Source organism: Hippocampus comes, unplaced genomic scaffold (genome assembly GCF_001891065.2).
Source record: "Hippocampus comes isolate QL1 unplaced genomic scaffold, H_comes_QL1_v1.1 scaffold22, whole genome shotgun sequence".
Lineage (NCBI taxonomy): Eukaryota > Metazoa > Chordata > Actinopteri > Syngnathiformes > Syngnathidae > Hippocampus > Hippocampus comes.
The window spans coordinates 5,543,478-5,564,363 of NW_017806175.1; the positions used below are offsets into that span (position 1 = coordinate 5,543,478).

The 20,886-nt window shown below is 41.7% G+C and overlaps 2 protein-coding genes across 2 annotated transcripts in view; both read right to left on the minus strand.

Moving 5' to 3' along the window:
* Positions 1-14,805, minus strand: part of rabggta (Rab geranylgeranyltransferase subunit alpha) — a 17,275-nt gene extending 2,470 nt beyond the window's left edge. Inside the window, exons 1-16 of the mRNA XM_019896825.1 lie at positions 14,698-14,805; positions 14,363-14,400; positions 14,090-14,200; positions 13,406-13,530; positions 13,135-13,322; positions 12,441-12,683; positions 11,228-11,311; positions 10,953-11,035; positions 10,727-10,822; positions 8,015-8,120; positions 6,728-6,779; positions 6,529-6,617; positions 3,012-3,100; positions 2,804-2,920; positions 2,599-2,712; positions 2,402-2,489 (exon numbers count right to left, since the gene is read on the minus strand). Of these exons, the coding sequence (XP_019752384.1) occupies positions 2,402-2,489; positions 2,599-2,712; positions 2,804-2,920; positions 3,012-3,100; positions 6,529-6,617; positions 6,728-6,779; positions 8,015-8,120; positions 10,727-10,822; positions 10,953-11,035; positions 11,228-11,311; positions 12,441-12,683; positions 13,135-13,322; positions 13,406-13,530; positions 14,090-14,200; positions 14,363-14,365 (1,588 nt within the window). The 5' untranslated portion in view covers positions 14,366-14,400; positions 14,698-14,805. The remainder of the gene's footprint in view (positions 1-2,401; positions 2,490-2,598; positions 2,713-2,803; positions 2,921-3,011; positions 3,101-6,528; positions 6,618-6,727; positions 6,780-8,014; positions 8,121-10,726; positions 10,823-10,952; positions 11,036-11,227; positions 11,312-12,440; positions 12,684-13,134; positions 13,323-13,405; positions 13,531-14,089; positions 14,201-14,362; positions 14,401-14,697) is intronic.
* A 1,579-nt stretch (positions 14,806-16,384) lies between these two features.
* LOC109531937 (immune-associated nucleotide-binding protein 12-like) lies at positions 16,385-20,870 on the minus strand. Its single transcript, XM_019896475.1, has 5 exons — positions 19,944-20,870; positions 19,734-19,862; positions 17,699-18,469; positions 17,488-17,622; positions 16,385-16,842 (listed from the first exon to the last, which is right to left on the minus strand). The coding sequence occupies exons 1-5, from the start codon at positions 20,587-20,589 to the stop codon at positions 16,706-16,708; spliced, it is 1,818 nt and encodes a 605-aa protein (XP_019752034.1). The 5' UTR covers positions 20,590-20,870; the 3' UTR covers positions 16,385-16,705.
* Between the last annotated feature and the right edge of the window lie 16 nt (positions 20,871-20,886).

The window sequence follows — 20,886 nt, forward strand, 5'->3', positions numbered from 1 at the left end:
ACACACATTTTCAACCATAGCTAGCGCTGCCAAGACCAAGAAAACAGTCTATGCTTTTGGGAGACCTAATGGGGTTTTTTATAATTCCATTATTTTTCTGCATGCTGTTCTGGCACACACAAAAAAAAAAAAAAAACATAGCACACCATATCGCATGATGAAGGAGGGCGTCGGCAGCATTGTGCTTTAAACTTTCATTTTGCTTGTCAAACTTGAGGGTAGCGCAAAACTTGAACACGATCTGCAAGAAAGCTGAAGAGAACAATGTGAAAGCACTCCCGATTGGGCTCGCCAGTGACGTTTCGTGAAGTGTGGTGGCTTCAGATTGTGTTTGTGATCAAATGTAAATATTCAAATTGAATTATGACGAAGAATTAAGACTTTCTTGCACCCCCTCGGCCATTTCTGACTTTTTGGGGATAACTTTACAAGTGTTAAAAGCTGTATATGTAGTATACCTTAAAAGGGGAAGTAAAAAAAAAAAAAAGGCTTTATTTTTGGATGCACCACAACTCATCTATTGCAACTGTGAAACATTAATCAAGCAGAAAAAAAATCCACCCATTTTTGTCCATCTCAAGGGCTGCCATTTTGCCTTGTGCCACTTGCTGTTGACCGAAAATGACATCAGAGCGCCTCAGCGCTCAGGTCACAAGGCTCACCAACATTCTCCGGGTTTGGTCATGTGACGTTCACAAGTTGAGCCCTGAGGAACCGTGAATGTGATTTTCAGTTGAGATGGATAAAAACGGGATTTTTCTGCTTAAATTCATATTCCACAAAGGTAATAAAGGATACCGTATTTCGACATTTTTGACTTGACTTCCCCTTTTAGTGTCACCGACTGTAATCAATGGGGTGATCTGAAAACGGCTGCAACATTCTATCGATGGCGCCCCCTGGAACTCTTGGAAAAAAATAGACATGTATTTGATTTAAAAAGAAAAAAAGTGATTTCAACAGGATTGTTTGGCCTCCGAAGAGCCACTCACTTTACACAGTGAACCTGTCCAAAAAAAAAAAAAAAAAAAAAAAAAAAAAAAAGGACACAATAAATGCCTCCTAACCTTGAGAGCTCATTAATCACTCTTAAGATTAAAGGAAGAAATGAAGCGTGAAGGGGAAAGTGCCGCCGTGACTAAATGATGCTTGCTTGTTCTGTGAAATGGCAAATTTGAGTGGCAAACTATCAAATGGAAAAAAAAATATATCAAAAGCCACAGGCGGAGAAGAATGTGTCCTTGCACCCACTTTTTCATGTGGAATCATCAAAATTATCTTTTTTTTGTGTGTGCTTTTGTGATAAACATCTAATTTTATTGCTATTGGTGAAATTGGTGTTGTTTTTTTTTTTCTAACTTTCTAAGGGGTGCTAAAAAGGGAGTTTTTGGGGGGCTTGTGTTGGGGACCTCAATAAAACATTTTTCATTCGGAATATAACTGATGAAGGAAAACTGTCTTTCCAGACAGTAATCTCTATTTGGACAGAGGGAATTATGCGTGAAAAGAATGCTATCATATAACCGTATTTACCATTTTCCAATGTCTGGCTGCTAATTCCCCAGAGATATGCCACTCTGTTGGGCTCATAAATGTGTAAATCTTTTTATTTAATTATTCTTTTTTTTTTTTTTTTACATTGTCTCTCTCTGCGCGTCGTCAGATGCTCGCGCTTGTTTTGCTGCGATGAGCCAGGCACGCTCGGGTCTGAGTCTCACATTTCCTGAGTCACCGCCAACTGCGCGCGGAGATTAAATATAACATTCGGCCCCGTAATGCTGTTGATGTCCCCTAGAGCATAATGACAACATGTAAACATTGCACCGCCGCCACACAGAGAGTCCCTTGGCTTCTACGGATTATTTATTGAGGGTGACTTTTTCGCTCATAATGCGACGACTTATTTTGGGCAACAAAAAAACAACAAAAAAAATGTACGTGTTGGTGGCAGTAACTCACTCTGGTAAGATATAGTTGGAGAACCAGAGCGTTGCAAGGTCAATTCCAATGACAGATGGACAATCTGGTAATTGGACTGACATGGTCCTCCGTGTACAGACAAATTCACGTTTGGGTTCGATAAAATACAGTAAAAACTGAATTTAATAGGACCCGGTGGAGGCAAGACCATCCATACATCATGGCCGACTGGCTTACTTCACTCACTGTGGCAGTAATTAGCAATGCCAAGTGGCCGTCAGAGGCATCAAACTTTTTTTCCTTTTTTTTTTTCAGAACAACGGTTTCAGCTGCCGCATCGAACCCACTTTTGACCTCGGTGCAAACAGACTGTAACTCCACCAAAAATGGCTTTTCTCGCTGCCACCCTGGCGCCGTTAAAAATTGGTATTTTTAAAACGGCCAATGCGAAAATCACACTTGAATACAGAATGAAGGATACTGTTATTCTTCAAGAGGACCTCTTCCAGTTTGGGCAGGCAGTAGACTCCTTCTAAATTTTCTATGCAGTTGTTTTCAGCCTCCAACACCTTCAAGCATCGAGAAGCGGAAAAGAAGAAACATGAGCAAACGGAAGAAGCAAACTCCCGACAGGACAAACATTGCAGTTGCCTCTTTTTTTTTTGTTTTTGTTTTCACCTTCAGGCACTGTAACATGGAGAAGTGAAAGGAAATGTGGCGCAGCTGATTAGAGGACAGATTGATGTGAGTGATGAGGAGCAGCTGGTCCAAATGGCACAAGGTGGTCAGGTTCTGTTGGGTGAGGAAGGAAGGAAGCCAAAAATGACTCCGCGAACGTCCCCCGGCGACAGAGGGGTTAGGGAAACTGATATTGTGCGCAAACCTTGTTGGAGACGCTGAAGACGCGCACTTCAGCATACTCCATTTTCAAAATGGTATTTTCGATCATAAATTTGCTGCACAGGTCGCTGTAATAGGCAGAGCGCATGGAGTCCACTTCCTGAGGGAGAGGAGGTAATGAGCGTGCTGCGCGTGAATACATCTCCGGTTAATGGAATGGACACCAAATTGCTGTTGGTGCTGCTGCTTACTTTGAGAGTTTGGAAATGAGCGAGCGTCTCCTTTTCGTAGCCAAGGGGGTCTAGCGCCCTCATCAGCAGGATAATGGTGAGCAAACACCCTGCGGAGAAAAGCAAAAAATGTGAGAGTGGGGCCCTTCTCAAACGCTGGGTTTAAAGAGCAACAGCATATGGCAAAAATGTTTACGAGCGCCGATAACTGTGATCCCAAAAGATGATAGCATTTCAAACTCATATTGCAACATTACCCTTGAAAATAAATGGCGTAGAATTAATGTGATTTTCGGGTACAGGATGGTTTTAAAAAAAAAAACCACACAATTACTGCTTTCCTGTGGTTTTCATTAAATTTATGTTTGTGTCAGTGATGCTTTTTTTTAATTTTTTTTTTTATACATACACTGCTAACCAAAGGTTATGCATATTGTGCTTACGAGTTAAATTTCAGGATGAGTGTAAAATGCGTACTACCTTTACTTAATTTTGACCTCAGCTAAACTTGTAAATGTCTTTATGTATTCATTCATTCATTCATTTTCCGATCCGCTTTATCCTCACAAGGGGAGCGGGGGGGTGCTGGAGCCCATCTCAGCTGTCTTCGGGCAGTAGGCGGGGGACACCGGAACCGGTTGCCAGCCAATCGCCAAGGCACACATAGACAAACAACCATCCGCGCTCAAACTCACACCTAGCGACAATTTTAGAGTGTTCAATCAGCCTGCCATGCATGTTTTTGGAATGTGGGAGGAAACCGGAGTACCCGGAGAAAACCCACGCAGGAACATGCAAACTCCACACAGGGAGGCCAGAGCTGGAATTGAACCCGGTACCTCTGCACTGCGAGGTCGATGCGCTAACCACTGGACCACCGGGCCGCCCGTCTTTTTATATTTTTCAGCCCAATTTGTTTTGGAGCTAAACGGCAAAATCCACAAGTGTTTAATCCTTAAGTCGATATTTTCAATGTCATCTTAAATTATGAAAGAACCATCACCAAAAAATGGACAACCGAAATGATGATGCAGGCCACTTTGATGCCTTTTCATGGGTCTTCCAGTCCCCTCTGCACTTCCGTTTCCGTGACTCCCAAAGTGTACAGTACATCGCAAATTGCTTGATATTTTTTGTTTGCACAGCTCACCATTAATAGCTGATGAGGTGTTACCTTGCGCCACTGCCAATAGCCTGACCATTTTCTGCATCCTCTTGAGAAGTTTACCCTAGAAGGATAATCGCCCACTTCTCAGACCTCAACTGCAATTTTTCCTGTCGCTTTGCTGTTCGCTGTCGGGGACCGATGCGAGCTACTCCTCCGCTAACATTACACCTTAGAAGGAGCAGGCGCTTACAGCATTTGTCAACGGATAGTTTTTGGGGTGTTCTACAGAATGAATCATGAGTAGGTGACTACGCAAGGGTTTATCAGTAAAAAATATGCATCATTCCATCGTTTGTTAACATAGCCCTCAAATCAATAAATTGAAGGAAAGCTGTAAAAAGTAAAGTTTAAAGGACACCCATCTGTTTTTTTTTTTTTTTTTCGAACAGTTCCCAAGTGTCTTAATAAGGGGCCTGTCATGGTAATTACTTGATCGACGTATTCTTCGATGAATAAAATGAACACAATAGTTGTTTTTTCCCCCCCAGACTCATTGACATGTGTGTTTACATATGTCATATGTTAACATACATGCAGAGAGAAAGAAGAAATTAGCGTACTTCAACCTACTTTTTTTGATGGCTGTATAAAGTTATATAAAGTTGAGTGGCATAAGTGGAATTAATTTCAAAACCCGAATGAAATCTTATTCACGTTAGGAGCTCCGCTGTACTTCAAGTGTTTAAAAAAAAAAAAAAGATGTTAGCCTGAAGCCCAGATTGTCACTCATGGAGGCAGCATTGTCGAAATAAGTCTCTCAATTTATCAAGATGAAGCCCATTTAATTTGATTTACCTTGGAAATGTAGTTACTCAAATTTTTTGGCACACCCTGTGAGGCTCATAGCAGCTGCTATCTATAATATAACCTCAGCCAAGGTTCTAATCCAAAACACACACACACACACACACACACACAATTCATTTAAGGCAACAACTGCCAGTTTTGAAATGAACCAAAAGCCAGTTATGGTTGGCCGGAGACCAGTGGCGAGACTTGCTGCTCTCTTGCCCTCTTCCTAGGGTGGCGGTGCATGCCAAATGTGTCTGGGACTGAGCCAGCGCATCTGCAACAAAACTGCGATCTGATATTTGAAGCCAAATGTGGAACTGCGGCACAATGACTTTGCTATAGCAACAAATTCATTTGCCGGAGAGCCGCGCTCGTCTCTCTGAAGTGGTGGAGTTAATTCACTCAAGTTCGTCTCGATATGCGGTCTGCGTTTCTCGACTGTCATCATAGCAGAAGGATGATTTTATATTCATGTCAAAGGATCAATTAATTGAGGATGCTTGGTGAGAAACATTTCCCATCCGGAATAGAAAACTTGTCGGATGACAATCTCAACATCTTGTACTTTAATTACACTACAGGGACAAAATTATTGACACAGAACCTTGTAATTATCAATCAAGCAGCGCTCGTCCAAAAGTCCAAAATAAAAGTCAATGCAGAATGTGGGGCGGTCGCCATAAACGTGATGCATTTCCACTCATCGAGGCAGAACTTTATCACCAAGCCGGCGAATTACCCTTAAAAATTACAACAGTGGGTGCTCGGTTTACAGTGGTTCCTATGGCACCGTCGTCGTGACTAACCACGCTGAAACAGTCGTCGAGTCATAATTACAGTCGACTGGTGCAATTCACGGGTGACAGGGGATAATTCACACCCACTGAAATGCATCGGGGGAGAAAAAGAAAGCTTTTTTTTTTTTGGTTGTTTTTAAACCTAATAAGTTCTTCAATAAAATTCACTATGCTTTCCATGAACGATGGGAGATTTCTCTCTCTCTCTCTCTCTCTCTCTCTCTCTCTCTCTCTCTCTCTCTCTCTCTCTCTCACACACACACACACACACACCTCGGGACAATTTTAATTTAACTAACCTCGGATGCATGTTTTTGGAATCCCAGAGGAACTGGAGGAAATCCACGCAGACATGAGGAGAACATGCAAACGCCACACGGGAAGAAGGCCGGAGTCGGAATCGAACCCTGGACCTCTGCACTGTGAGGCGGACGTGCTAACCAGTCGTCGGACGTGCTAACCAGTTGTCCACCGTGTCGTCAGTTTGGTTAACATGTTACTTCTAATTCCAATTCCGTCCTGCGGGGCTATTATCAATGTGTCGGAATACGTTTCTCCATACAGTGAGAGTTCCTCTGATTGAAAACCGCAACCTTCCCACAAGGTCCTTCCAGAAACATATTATTTCTTAATCTGTCTCAACAGCACCGGCAGGCGAGACAGTACCAAGCAGCAAATAAGACTTCTTGCTCTGTGAAACACACACACACACACACACACACACACACACACACACACACACACACACAGACCAAAGGAAATGGCATAAAAAAGCACTTACACTTATTGAGCGGCTCCAGTTCTAGCAGCTGGTTACATGATTGTAGCTCAGACTGCAACACGGAACTCTTTTCCACAGAGAGTTCACTCCTGTGGAAAACAAACAAACAAAAACTAAGATCACACTTTCATACAATAAAAGGAGTTCCTTAAGGGGGGAAAAAAAAAAAGCACACTTTCATCATCCACCAAATCATTACCTGAAGAGCTCCTGATCGGTGGCGGAATCACGACACCAACTCTCATTTCGACCTGGGAAAGGGAACGTCGTTTTGAAAGTTGCACAAACTTACACTTTGAGACGATGACGCGGCTAGTACGGGCGGGCCCGGTTAGATTCGTTTTCTATGGTGGCGACGTGGCTCAAATCTTTCAGAGCGCAAAGTAGTCGATCACAAATGAATTCATTACAGTTAAATGTGTATGGAATTTTTTTTTTTTTAATTAAATGAAAACAGTGTTTACTGACGTAACTTGTCTCCTTCTGGCATGCAACCACACAGTAAATTAGCTTCCTGCGCGCATTCATAACATCAAAATGTTTTAACCCACGACTGCCATAAACTGAGGACCAGTTTATTGCACCAGTTTACGGCAGTATTGATTATGACCAGGGCCCTATTGACTTTTTGAGGGCGTTGCTGATTCCGATATTTGGCAGGATTAAATTCCGACAACCAATAATCGGCTGATTAAATGAGAATGCACATAATGAATGAAATAACTTATATTTTGGTCTCCTAACACCACAACAATAAATATCAAGTCAAGTATCAAGTATCAACTACAACTTTATTGTCAAATGTGCAACATACAGCGCAGATGAAATTTCTTCCCTCTCACAAACTACAACAAGAGGAGCCGCTGCGGGTGCCTGCGCCGCCATCAAAAGAAATATCAATATAAAAAATAAATAAATAAATATGAATGAAGAATGAAGAAAATGTGCCTGCTTTACAGTGCCACTTCTTTGTCCTTGAGTATTTGATTAACTTCACAATAAAGAAAAATATATATTTTTTTTATTGGCCAAGTTCTGACGATTTTAAAATGTATTTAATCATGCCCTAATTATCATCATTAAATTATTATTACGAGTACACATACTGTATGTCGGTACCATCATAAACAGAGAATCCCTTGCATGCCCAACATTCTGTGGCCAAAATGAGTAATGGGAATTAAAATGCCAGAATGTCAGAAAGCTTCTTTTTTTTTTTTTTTTTTAAATAAAGGTCCAAAGGACAGCGTAAAGAACACAACTGCGTGTTTCTGTTGCATGAGAGTCGAGGTGAGTACAGCTCCCGACACTAATGAACCTTTTCTGGCTTCCAGTGCTCTTCTTTTCCATCACACGTTCAACTGCACCAACTGTACGTGCCGAAAGGAGCCTTCCTTTCGGCTAACTATGTGATACTGACTCTCCACACCGGTCCATTTTAATCATTTAGCCGCGACGAGATGGATTAACAGAATCAGTGCCTCACCTGTGTACAGGGCGCAATCTCGCCGAGTGTGTTTTTCGGGCCAGTGCACCGTCAGATTGTGTTCATTAGCGATGTTGTTGATGGACCCCGGAGGAAGATCGCATATCTGAGTCATGGTCAAGAAAGTTTAACAAAAGGGGTGTGTGGGGGGAGAAAAAAAAACTAAGTGGGGTTCAAAAAGTGAGAAGAATACCTGAAACCAATTCATTATGGGAGTGCAAAAGTGATCTGGCCCTTTTTGCGTGAGTCTGCACACTAACTACGGCTTGTTAGCAGCGGCTGCGAGAGCGACTAGCTTTAAGGGCCTTTTGTTTTTTTTAATCTGAAGCCTCTAACGGGAGGCACACTAACCGCTGATAAATCAGCATCCTCAATCACACCGCCCCTCCAAGGACATTAAGATTGTCACCACTGACTATTTGCTTAGTAGTAGGCGTAAAAAGATACTTTTCACAGAATGGATCCAATTCATTCTGGGCGATTCAAGGGACATTCTTTTTAAGGAATAGACACACCCAAAACGACTTTTCTGCCAGGACAAGATGGAAGAACTTTCGGTCCCATTGCTGGTGCTTTTATTTTGATGGGCGCAGTTGTAAGTGGTACAAGCGAAAACTTACAGTATGTTTTAGGTGTTGCCAGTGTAGTGAGTCTATTGCTATATTCACCAACTTCTTTGACCCCTGTTGCACAACTGAGGAGTGTTCCTAATGTAAGTAACATTCTTATTTCCTGCATGGGAGAGGAAGAAAGAGGCCCGTGTCGGATTTAGCAAAGCAGCCCCAGAAAAAAACTGAGCCTACTGATTTTGTTGAGTAAAGTGTTTTTTTTTTTCTTTGTGCGCACGCCCGCTGCAAAATTGTTGGCACCCTTTCGTTAAAGGAAAAACCTACAATTTTCACAAAAACATTCATCCGGAAGCATTTTGGCTTTTTCCAAGATGCATTTTAGCCAATTTCAGTCTCGCCAGTGATGAATGTGGGTTTCAAATCAAAGACTGATGAAACTGCTGGATCGGTGACTAACCGACAGTGGTTGATGTCACCCATATGGTATGGCTGGCACATTTGAAACCCCGGCTGTCCAGGTAGTAATTCAGCACTTACTGAGACATCAGTCAGGATGAATGGTACGGAAAACAGACAAATGTAATATTGGTCAGCCATTTCCTAGGCTACTTCTAGCAGAAGCCCTGCAGGCCAGTCAGACGACTTAATGGAATTGCATCTCGCAAAAGCACATCCCTGCCAAAAGGCATCAGTTGTCTGCCTTTTCTAAATAAACACTGTAGGGTCTCGGTCAGCATTTCCTAGGGGAAAAAAAAAAAGAAAAACCTTTGAAGGAAAGTTCTTTTGTGATAGCGGTGAAAGGAACAACCTCCGTACATGACACAGGCAACCTTATCAGCATGAATTAATTTCGGCCCTACTAGCTAGCTGATTTAACGGGTGGCTGCGGAAAGTGAAACGAGAAGGGAGCAAAGCTGACTGCAGCATCCATCCGATCATTAAGGTACACTGTGAGCTGGAGCCTATCTCAGCTGACTGAGTGAGCGGCTGGGTACACCTTGTCAACCGCACGCACATTGACAAGAATTCACACTTACAACTTTAGACAATTCAATCTTTCAATGGCACAGACCTAGACACACCAAAAAGACAAAACAGGTTTAAATGACCATCCCATTATTTAAAAACAGAACATTATTTCAAATTCACAGCGCACAAACATAAATCAATTACGATTCAATTACTGGGTTGGTCACGTGAGAGAGTAGACAAAAATGTTGATCTTTGATTTCCAAAGTATAGGAATTTGGTTTATTTTGATTCAACGCAAAGATAATCAGTCCATTTTCATGGAGGACTACATAAATCGGATTATATTTACTGTTAAGAAGCTGAAATTCCGATCATTTGGACAATTTTAAATTAAAAAAGATACCCAAATGATTCATCGGTTTTTAAAAATTAACACTGGTCAATGGCTATTTTTAATTTTTGGCTATGTGTGTCCCTCAATGTATTTTTGACACTGATTTAAAATAAAAAATTATGAACTTTTTCCGGCACATGAAGTTTTTCAGATTTTTTTTGTTTGTTTTTACGTTTGACCTTGACAAGCTTGCGCAATAACGATTTGACATATGATGTTCTTCATAACAATGACATTTCAGAAAATAATTAACGATTTGCCATGCGATGTTCTTCATAACAATGACATTTCAGAAAATAATTCCACCTGTTGCTGAAACTAAGCCTTAATTCACAAATGTTACTAAATAAATGACTCTATTACATATTATATCATTGTTAGATTATTATTATTAGTACAAAAATCTGATGCGTGAGAACAACAGCAAATTCATAATCAGCACAAAAAAATTAATCTCGAAAATTTTGCTTGCATCTCTGATATGCATATAATTTAATAATGGATGGAGTTGTCAATGAATCAATTAATCGTTGCACCTCAAGTGGATTTTCTCCAGCTACTCCGACTTCCTCCCACACTCCAAAAACATGCATTTTCATTAACCACTCCAGGCGGAACGCCGCAATTCGCCCAAAGTCAACTGAGACAGACTCCAGCTCACCTGCAACCTTAATGAGGACCAGCACTATCGAAAAGAGATGGACATATGTTGATTGCGTAGTTTGTTTTTTTTTTTTTTTTTTTTTAATTCAATGAAGTTTAAACACAAAAGGATACCCAGACGGGACTATGTTTAAATCGTGGGTGGATGCTCCTCCAGTCCACTTGCAGCGGCTGACCATCCAGCACAAGCAGCAGCCCTCCGGACTGCGCCTGCATGAGAAAATTAAAATAAAATAAATAAATAAAACTATGAAATTTATAACAAAAAAAAAAAAAAAAAAAGGGGGGGGGGGGGAAAACCCACCATGAAAGGGGCGGGGGGGGGGGCGGAATAACTCACCTGGACCGGCCTCGAAAAGGCAACAGCCACCCTCTCTTCATCCCGGCTGATGAAAACACAACTAATCATCTCTTCACGCTCGGCTGTCACGCAATAAGAGAGACGCGTGCATTAAGTTGTGACCATCGCTGTGTTGAAATGCAGTACTGTGCTAAACACACACACATTCACACACACACACGAACACACTCATACTAAAACACATTCAAAATGAAACCTACACGACCTTGAAAACTTTTTAAACACATAGGCACTTAACACACACTTGAACACACCTCTGCCAAGCAGCCAACGATAATAAAACCAAGCACTCTGGTCGTTAGGGTCGGTGAAGAAAGCGTTCTGCACCAGCTCATATTCTGGAAAGGAAAAAAAAAAAAAACAAAGCAACATGGTGTCAAATTGATCAGTTTCCCATTAAATCAACTTCAATTCAATTCATTCGGTCAGCGTAAGGCAGCATGACCTTGGCTTACCCTGAAGGAGCGCTTCATTTTTCTTGTGTAAATTGTTACTTTGTATAATGTATTGTTCTTTTTTCCTCTGGAGGAATGATAATAAAACACTTTGATTGCACTAGTGTGGTCTTGTTTTATGTTCTTGTTTGATGTTGCGCCAGATCCTAGTCTGGAGCATCACAGCGAATTAAAAAAAAAAAAAAAAGTGGAGGTGGGGTAAAAAATAGGTATAGGGACTGTGGTTGATGGAACTACCACTACAACTAATAAATTGGTTATCTGTATGTATAGTAGAGCTTTTCTACATATGCAAAGATGCAAATAAAGTATTTACAACAAAAAAATAGGAACCCGCCGATGCCAAAACTACAGCTTTTAACAGATCTCACGAATGATCCTAAGGTGAGAATTTTAAAAATGTCATCTTACAAGACTGCTCGTGTATTCGTTCTGAATGTGGAGATGGCATTCAGCTGCTGCCGATTCTTTCATTTCAACATTTTTTAATAGATTAGAGTTTATTTAGTAGATTAGAGTACATCTGTGCTGTATGTTACGCATACGTACAGCACATTTGACAATAAAGTTCTATTTAATTCAATTCAATTCAATTGAAGAATTTCAAAGTGGCCCCTGCGTCCTGCAACTTTTCAGGATGCTGCTCCTGAAGGAAAAAGTTTAGACACTGCTGGTTTAAACTATTAATAGAGTCAATTATTTGCATGGGGATGGCGAGTCAATTAATTCGGGCTTTTTGCTATTTGCCCTGCTTCAGTGGTGCGAATAGTCAGGAATTACTGTGGGCATTACGGTCTCAGTCACTTTCGTTCATGACATGCACCGTTTGTCCCGCATGGAATAACTACAGTGCTTACTCATTTAGAACTGTGTAGGGTGGGAAAAAATATTAGTCAGCAAAAATCTGAGCCTGCAGGAGTGGAAGAGTCAAAGCATGACACGTCCCAACATTTTAGACTCAGACTGCCCCCTGTGGGTGGGTGCTGCGCAATCCCGTCTGCAGCAGGTTTACCTTTGAGCAGCTGCTCTTCACAGACGCGATGGGAGTGGGTCTGCGGCGAGGGAGGCGAGGAGCCCGACGGGGGGGCGGATTCGGGGGACTGCGGGTGGAGGAGGGGCAACAGGGTACTGCGGTAATGCCAGCTGGAGTAGTTGGAAAAGTTGGAGCCGATGAGACGATCCGTGAACTCCAACTCCTTTCCCACGGGGACAGCGGATTTCTTCACGACGATCCGCCGGTAATCCCAGCAGTGAACTGGCGCAGACAGTGAGACGTGGGTGTAACAATTCCAGATAAGCGCAGAGATTTTCCCTATTAAATTTGGAGGTTGCCGGTAGCCACGTTGTCCTATTTTCCGGCAGCCTTTGTCTCTAAAACCACTGAAATCATGAAAATTCAGCGATAAGACATCAGACTCAGCAAGGGCAAGCAACGTTAATCCTTATGATATCCGTGTTTGTTTTACTAGTAGTTGAATGTGACTTATCCATTTTTTTTTCACAAACTTGGGCATAAGAGAGGACTGACATGGATAGACTTCACTTAGAAAAACATTCTGTCAATCACGCATGCCATTTGCTTCCGGAAAGTAAAACAGCCAGATGAGGAGTGTAAATGATCAGAATGATACCGCCTATCACTCAATTTGAGCCATGAAAAATCGCGTAAGCCTGAAAGGATCGTCTCTTCAAATGGCATCACTCACAGTTGCGGTCATCCAAACTGAGGCAGCGGTCGCACAGGCTCAATTCTCGGGCCCAGTCCATTTGAGGTGCCCTTTCCGAGACCCAGCTTCGATGATGCCAGCTGCCGTATGACTTTGGGTTGACTTTTAGGCAAGACTCCAGAAAAGACAGCTCGTTCTGGTACATCTTTTGTACTTCACTCTCGTCTCTGAAAGCATAAGTCAACTGAAACTGTTAAATAACCTCTCGGGGCTTACAATGAACAAACTATAACATGGTGGACAAGCTCACTTGACGGTTTCCTGGTGCATGAGGATCTCTCTCCTGTAATTCCAAAGCGTTGCAAAGTCAGGGTTTGATGATAGCAGCTGCTGGGTCAAGTGGAGGGCTTCTTCGTCGCAAACACCGTCTTTCCTCTGTCATAACATTTTAGAATTACGGTGGATCCCTGTTTATTGCAAGGGATGAATTCCAGATCCACACTTAATTGGTGACGATCACAACATAGAAAGACTCTAGCATGTTTTCGATGTAATTTTTACACTACTAAAGGCTTCAACACATTTAAACAAATGCGGGCAAAAAGTGTCAATTGCTGCATTGATAAGTGATTTGCTGTAAATATCCTGAGATGGCAGTAGTGCATAACATTTGTCTGTATTACACTCTCCCGGTGGCTAAGGCGTGCACACCAGAAGGAGCAGCATTGAATTAGCCCGATGGTCATGGTTTGAATGTCAACTCCCTCTTGAGGGACTATATTGAGTGAAATAATTTTTTAAAATTAAATTACGATTTTTAATTAAAAATCTAATTCAAAATTAAAGTACAATACCACAGGGATTTATTTTTTTCTTATTAGGTAGATATCTTCCACACATACACAAAAAAAAAAAAAAAGCGATAACAAAAAGTGGGGCCAAGTTATTTGAACTGCAATAATAATTCAGGTCATTTATTTTGTCTTTAAAGCACCTTGGAAAAACAGGCATCTCGTGCTGCTGTGTATATCTTCAATTTCTTTTCCCGTTCCTTTCTTTTCTCCTCCTCCTGCTGGGCGGTGGACTTTACCTTCACTCGACCGTGCTGGGAACAATCAAAAGAATACGAAAGGGTAAGTCACACTCATTCATTTATTGGGACTTATTTAAAAAAAAAGAAAAGAAAATTGTCTCCATACGCAATATGCAAATATGACAGCGTGACCAAAATAAGGCGTAAGCAATGGCAAACTGATGCATTACTTACCATCTTTTACTGTTTAGGAAGGAGACTTTCCTCAATATCTGTGTGTCATGCCATATAAACAGAGACATTAAAGATCAAACATGTGTGATGTATAGAACACACAAACATTAAGGTGACATTGGAACAGAATTACAAGTCGAGCTGCGCATCTGTGTGGTTGCGACACATTTGACAAAATGAATGGAAACTAATTAGCTCAGTTCCCAGTTAATACCAGGTAGCTTTTTCACACAAATAACAGCGCACTGCAACTGAAAATAGAACGCTGTTTGCATACGGATGTGGATACATACATATATGAGATCATACATTACGTAACCCAGACAAACACGCACCTTAACTCTTGTCGCCTTGGGAATATTTTTAAAAAGAAATTTGGACCATGACAGTCATCGACGTTGTATTGGTAAACTTCCGTCTCATTAAAATTACGTCACAATCGCTCCTTTCGTAGTGTTTTGCTGCTCTCTAGCGGAGGGAACACACAATATGCGTTGCACTGTAAATTAATTAAATCATTCAGTCTTTTATTCTCAAAGTATGCGACACTTAATCTGGTTCCGCCATTATTCGTAATCCATTTTTTGTGATCGCATTTTCGTTTGCGCTCCACTCACAAAAATGTGCTCTGGGGTTTCCGCCTCTATATTTAGTTATGACGTACAGTGGAATCCCCTAATTTTCGATTTGATGATTTGCAAGTGGTACTTCGTTGCTTCTTCAGGCACGGCAACTCTTCTTTTACAACTACGAAACAATGTTATTAAAAGGTGCGTTGCTTCTTTGTATCGACATTTCATGTTATGATGAGCACGGGTGGGGTGGTCATCGGGAATTTCTGGAAACTGTTAATTTTACGTGAATTAATTTTGATATTAATTTTATATTTTCGGGCCGGTTCTGGGCATCACGATTTTGTGGCGTCTCTTCTACTTTAGGATAGTGAGGCTTCAAGATCTCATCTTCGTCTTGAAAAACTAATCACTGTCTATTGCTTAAAAAGTCAAACAAGCAGTCCTTTTTGCCCTCTTTTTTTGTCACTTACCTATACCATCTTCGGAAACTTGAGTCTTCATCCAAGCAAGACACTGAAGACAAATTGTATGATTCCAACATTATGGTTTGAGGTTATGTTTTCACTTTGTGTTAAGTGAAATGCCCAACTGCCCCAATACTTTTCCATCCATCCATCCATCCATCCATCCATCCATCCATCCATCCATCCATCCATCCATCCATCCATCCATTTTCCGATCCGTTTATCCTCACAAGGGTCACGGGGGGTGCTGGAGCCTATCCCGGCCGTCTTCGGGCAGTAGGGACTTTTCAATATCCAAAATTATGTTTCAAGGCAAGTCGCGTGCGTGTGAAGTGCACATTTTTGGGAGGAACGTGTATTGTACTCCATTATTTACTGAATTACAGCTATGTAAAATAAAAATAAAAAACAGGGCTTTGGCGTGATCTGGTGGCATCTTGGTGCCAATCATCAATGATGCACTAAGGAGAAGAGCTTCATTTATTCAGGCCATAGAATATAGAAAAAATGCTTTGTGTCGGGGGGGGGGGGGGGGGGGGAAGACATTTTTGTACATATAAAGATGAAACATGAAATAAACACAATTCAATTTAAATATGAATTTATCAAACCTGTTCATTTCCCAAATGATACAGCCTCCTGTCAGTAACACTTCTAACTTTTGAACTCAGTTGTAAAACATTCGTTTTTTTTTTTTTTTATTCATTATATGCACATGTATTCATCAATATCAAAAGTGATGAAGGACTGCTTAACAGAAAATTAGTCCAAAATAAACAAACAAAACATCCAACCATCCATTTTCTGATCCGCTTTATCCTCACAAGGGTCGCGGGCGAACTGGAGCCTATCCTAGCTGTCTTCAGGCAGTAGGCGCGGTACACCCTGAACTGGTTGCCAGCCATTCACAAACAACCATTCACACCCACAATAACAACCAGAGACCATTTAGGGTGTTCCATTAACATGCCATGCATGTTTTTGGGGTGTGGGAGGAAACCGGAGAAAATGTTGTTTTGTACTTATTAATTTTTAAATACTATTTTGAGCCAGGATTGTTGGCACAAGAGTGCACTATGTGTCCGTAATTTGCCTATGTGTAGTTGCTTGCTATGTCAGTGCAGTACATTAGAATATATGTTTTATTCTTGGAATTGATTGGGAAAAAATCCACTATTGTTTTAAAAGGTTTGTGCGTGTGAAATGTGTGGCCCCTATTTGATCATTATCCCTGAGGCCAATGAGCAGGTACAGGCAGAACAGTGCCTTTTCCCCGACTGGTATGCCGATGACATTGATGCAGCTCAGTCATCTGAAAAATGCGATTCGTATCCCGATGACTCTGAATAGTTGAGGGTCAGGGTAGAATCTTGATTTGTGCGAACGTGAAGATGAGACAGCCATTGCTGAAATTCATCCATGTATTGGGTGGATCCACTCACTGCAAATGAAGACAGAGCATTTTAATTGACAGACATTGGTGACACTGTTTGAACTGATACTGGATGAAAAGTATGAATTGAACAACATGTTTATTCTTGTAGTAAATACTAAAAGAAGACGATTTAAATTGTCATATTATATAACAGCGACAACAAAGGTGCAACAATTCATTGATGAAAAATCTGCGAATCGCTAATCGAATTGAAAGATATATTTAAAATCAATTAAGCCTTTAGAGACTTTGTTTCATTTGAAATTGTCCAAATCCTCAGAATTTCACCTTCTCAACAGAAAGTAACGATATTCTTGCACTGTCAATTTGATACAAGGTTGCATTTTTTTTTCTTTTTTTTTCTTTTTTTTTTTAACTATTTTTAACAAAGGGATGGAAATGAAATGCAAAGTTTTGTTTTGCCAACATGTAACAAGATGGCGACCTGAGGAGAACAAGCACCGAAGCAGATGGATATAGCCTACAGGTTTTACACTGATCGCTCAAATGCTAACCAGCTAACACGTTAAGTTCGCACAAAGAAAACAGAAAAGCAGATCAACAAGAATTTTACATTTTCCCCTGTGGTTGGGTATTATTTTGAAAGGGCATAGCTCAGATGCTAACATCCAATGCCACACGTATACGTACTGCTCGGGACTCCAAAGTCCATGCTGCTCCGAAGTTGACCCATTGACTTCATAATGTTCGCATTCAGGCCTTGGATCTGGTTCTCGATATCTGACAGTACAGATTTCTTCTTGGTTCTGCTCTTGCTACCTGTGGCTTTATGAAGAGCAAATGTAAAAACCAAGGAATATGCAGATGATCGGTAGTGGAGTTCAACCTTAATAGTACTTACGCAGTGCCAATGGAGAGGAAAAAATCTCCTTTATGTCCTGTTGCAGCTTCTCAAGATTTTTCTTGAGGTCTTGACACAGCTCCAGCTCTCGTCTTCTGACAGCCTGCTCAATCTTATGTTCAAGAGCTTTTTTGATTATCCTCCTCTGGAACTTTTCATGGAGCCTCAGGTCGACGTCTTTCATGTTGGGGCGGAACAGGCGGCCCTGATTCTTTGCTGACATGCCCTCTATCTTTTCAAACAGCTCGTAGTGCTGACTAATGTCGGTTTGATCTGTGACATGCAGACAGTGGTAGGTGTTTCCACACTTGTCGACCAACCATCGAAGTGGTCTGTCTTCCCCCTCGATAAACTCCTCCAGGGATCTGTCTCCCAAAGTGTCTTGGTTTGTGAACAGAAGCATTGTGTGGTTCCAGATGCTGTCGCCAAAGAGCTTGATGTGATCCTGCAGGGTGTCCAGACTGACCTGGTCGAATTTGAAATCCAAGGAAATCACAATCAGAACAGCGTCGAACCCCTGAGGGCTCAGGGTCAGACCCCGGACTATTTCTCTGTCCTGTTGCTGGGTGCAGTCGGACTCACTGTACCAGCCCGGGGTATCGACCACTGTGACTTGCACCCCGCCACCCGGCCCCGCCTTAGCCATACAGCCGTCATTCGGTTGGGCGGGGAAGACTTTGCCCCGCAGGAGGAAATTTGCTGCTGTTGTCTTTCCTGACAACTTTTCACCAAGTATCAAAATTCTCAGCTCTTTCAACTTTTTGGGAGGACCTGTGGAGTGAAAAAAAATATTTGTAAGGTTGGAAAATTACAGAACTTGCTGCAGACAGTACCTGCTGGTAAATCGCATTTGATCACAAATTTGACGCCAAAACCCTGGTGTGTGTGTGCCAAATAGCATGAGAAAATGCTTCAAGCGCCTAAAGAGGAAGTCAAGTCAATGCAAACAAAACGGAAAGAAAAAAAAATGGCAATTTGTAATTACAAAGATTACATGATTGATTTTGTGGCAGCCTGAGGCACAACAACTGTCTATCATTCAGAAAAGTGTGACGTTTTCGCAAATCGGCAGCAAGTTTTCTACGCTGCCAAAATGACATTGTTTGCAGTTGCGGCAGGGCACTGTTCATGTTGTTTTGTATGGTTTTGTGCTTTATTACTTTTTAAGTACTATTTTGAGCCAGCATTTTTGGCACAAGAGTGCACTATGTGTCCCTAATTTGCCAATGTGTAGTTGCTTGTTATATCAGTGAAGTACATGAAAATATGTTTTATTCACGCGGGAAGTGATTATTGTTTTATAAAAGGTATCGTGTGTGTGAAATGTGGGACTCCATATTTGATCGTTATCCCTGGGGCCAATAAGCAGGTGGAGGCAGCCCTGGTATACTGACCCCCAAACCTGCAAATGCGCTTGCAATGTGAAAGCATAACAGAACTTTGCCTTTTCCCCAACTGGTACACCGATGACATTGATGCAGCTCAGTCATCTGAAAAATGCGATTCGTATCCCGATGACTCTGAATAGTTGAGGGTCAGGGTAGAATCTTGATTTGTGCGAACGTGAAGATGAGACAGCCATTGCTGAAATTCATCCATGTATTGGGTGGATCCACTCACTGCAAATGAAGACAGAGCATTTTAATTGACAGACATTGGTGACACTGTTTTAACTGATACTGTATGAAAAATATCAATTGAACAACATGTTTATTCTTGTCATAAATACAAAAAGAAGACGATTTAAATTGTCATATTAGATAACAGCGACAACAAAGGTGCAACAATTCATTGATTAAAAAGCTGCGAATCGCGAATCAAATTGATACACATTTTTAGAATAAATTAATCCTTTAGAGACTTTGTTTCACTTGAAATATAGCTCAAATACTAACTAGCTAACACGCTAAATTTTCACAAAGAAAGCAGAAAAGCAGATCAAAAAGGATTTTACATTTTCCCCTGTGGTCACGTACTATTTTGAAAGGGTATAGCCCAGATGCTAACATCCACACAATGCCACACGTATACGTACTGCTCGGGACTCCAAAGTCCATGCTGCTCCGAAGTTGACCCATTGACTTCATAATGTTCGCATTCAGGCCTTGGATCTGGTTCTCGATATCTGACAGTACAGATTTCTTCTTGGTTCTGCTCTTGCTACCTGTGGCTTTATGAAGAGCAAACGTGAAACCAAGGAATATGCAGATGATCAATCATGGAATTCACCCTTAATAGTACTTACTCAGTGTCAATGTAGAAGAAGTCATCTCTTTTATGTCCTGTTCCAGCTTCTCAAGATTGTTCTTGTGGTCCTGAAACAGCTCCAGCTCTCGTCTTCTGACAGCCTGCTCAATCTTATGTAGAAGAGCTTTTTTGATTATCCTCCTCTGGAACTTTTCATGGAGCCTCAGGTCGACGTCTTTCATGTCGGGGCGGAACAGGCGGCCCTGATTCTTTGCTGACATGCCCTCTATCTTTTCAAACAGCTCGTAGTGCTGACTAATGTCGGTTTGATCTGTGACATGCAGACAGTGGTAGGTGTTTCCACACTTGTCGACCAACCATCGAAGTGGTCTGTCTTCCCCCTCGATAAACTCCTCCAGGGATCTGTCTCCCAAAGTGTCTTGGTTTGTGAACAGAAGCATTGTGTGGTTCCAGATGCTGTCGCCAAAGAGCTTGATGTGATCCTGCAGGGTGTCCAGACTGACCTGGTCGAATTTGAAATCCAAGGAAATCACAATCAGAACAGCGTCGAACCCCTGAGGGCTCAGGGTCAGACCCCGGACTATTTCTCTGTCCTGTTGCTGGGTGCAGTCGGACTCACTGTACCAGCCCGGGGTATCGACCACTGTGACTTGCATGCCAGCAACCTGTCCCTGCCAGGCCATGCAGCCGTCATTCGGTTGGGCGGGGAACACTTTGCCCCGCAGGAGGCAATTTCCTGCTGTTGTCTTTCCTGACAACTTTTCACCAAGTATCAAAATTCTCAGCTCTTTCAACTTTTTGGCAGGACCTGTGCAGTGAAAAAAAATATTTGTAAGGTCGGAAGACTACAGAACCTGCTGCAGACAGTACCTGCTGGTAAATCGCATTTGATCACAAATTTGACGCCAAAACCCTGGTGTGTGTGTGCCAAATAGCATGAGAAAATGCTTCAAGCGCCTAAAGAGGAAGTCAAGTCAATG

Coding starts and splice junctions, on each gene's coding strand:
- LOC109531937 (XM_019896475.1), bottom strand. CDS start 20,589: ATGGCCTGGCAGGGACAGGTTGCTGGCATGCAAGTCACAGTGGTCGAT. Junction 18,470..19,733: donor GGACTTTGGAGTCCCGAGCA/GTACGTATACGT, acceptor TTCACTCCACAG/GTCCTCCCAAAAAGTTGAAA. Junction 16,843..17,487: donor GGACTTTGGAGTCCCGAGCA/GTACGTATACGT, acceptor CTTCATTTGCAG/TGAGTGGATCCACCCAATAC.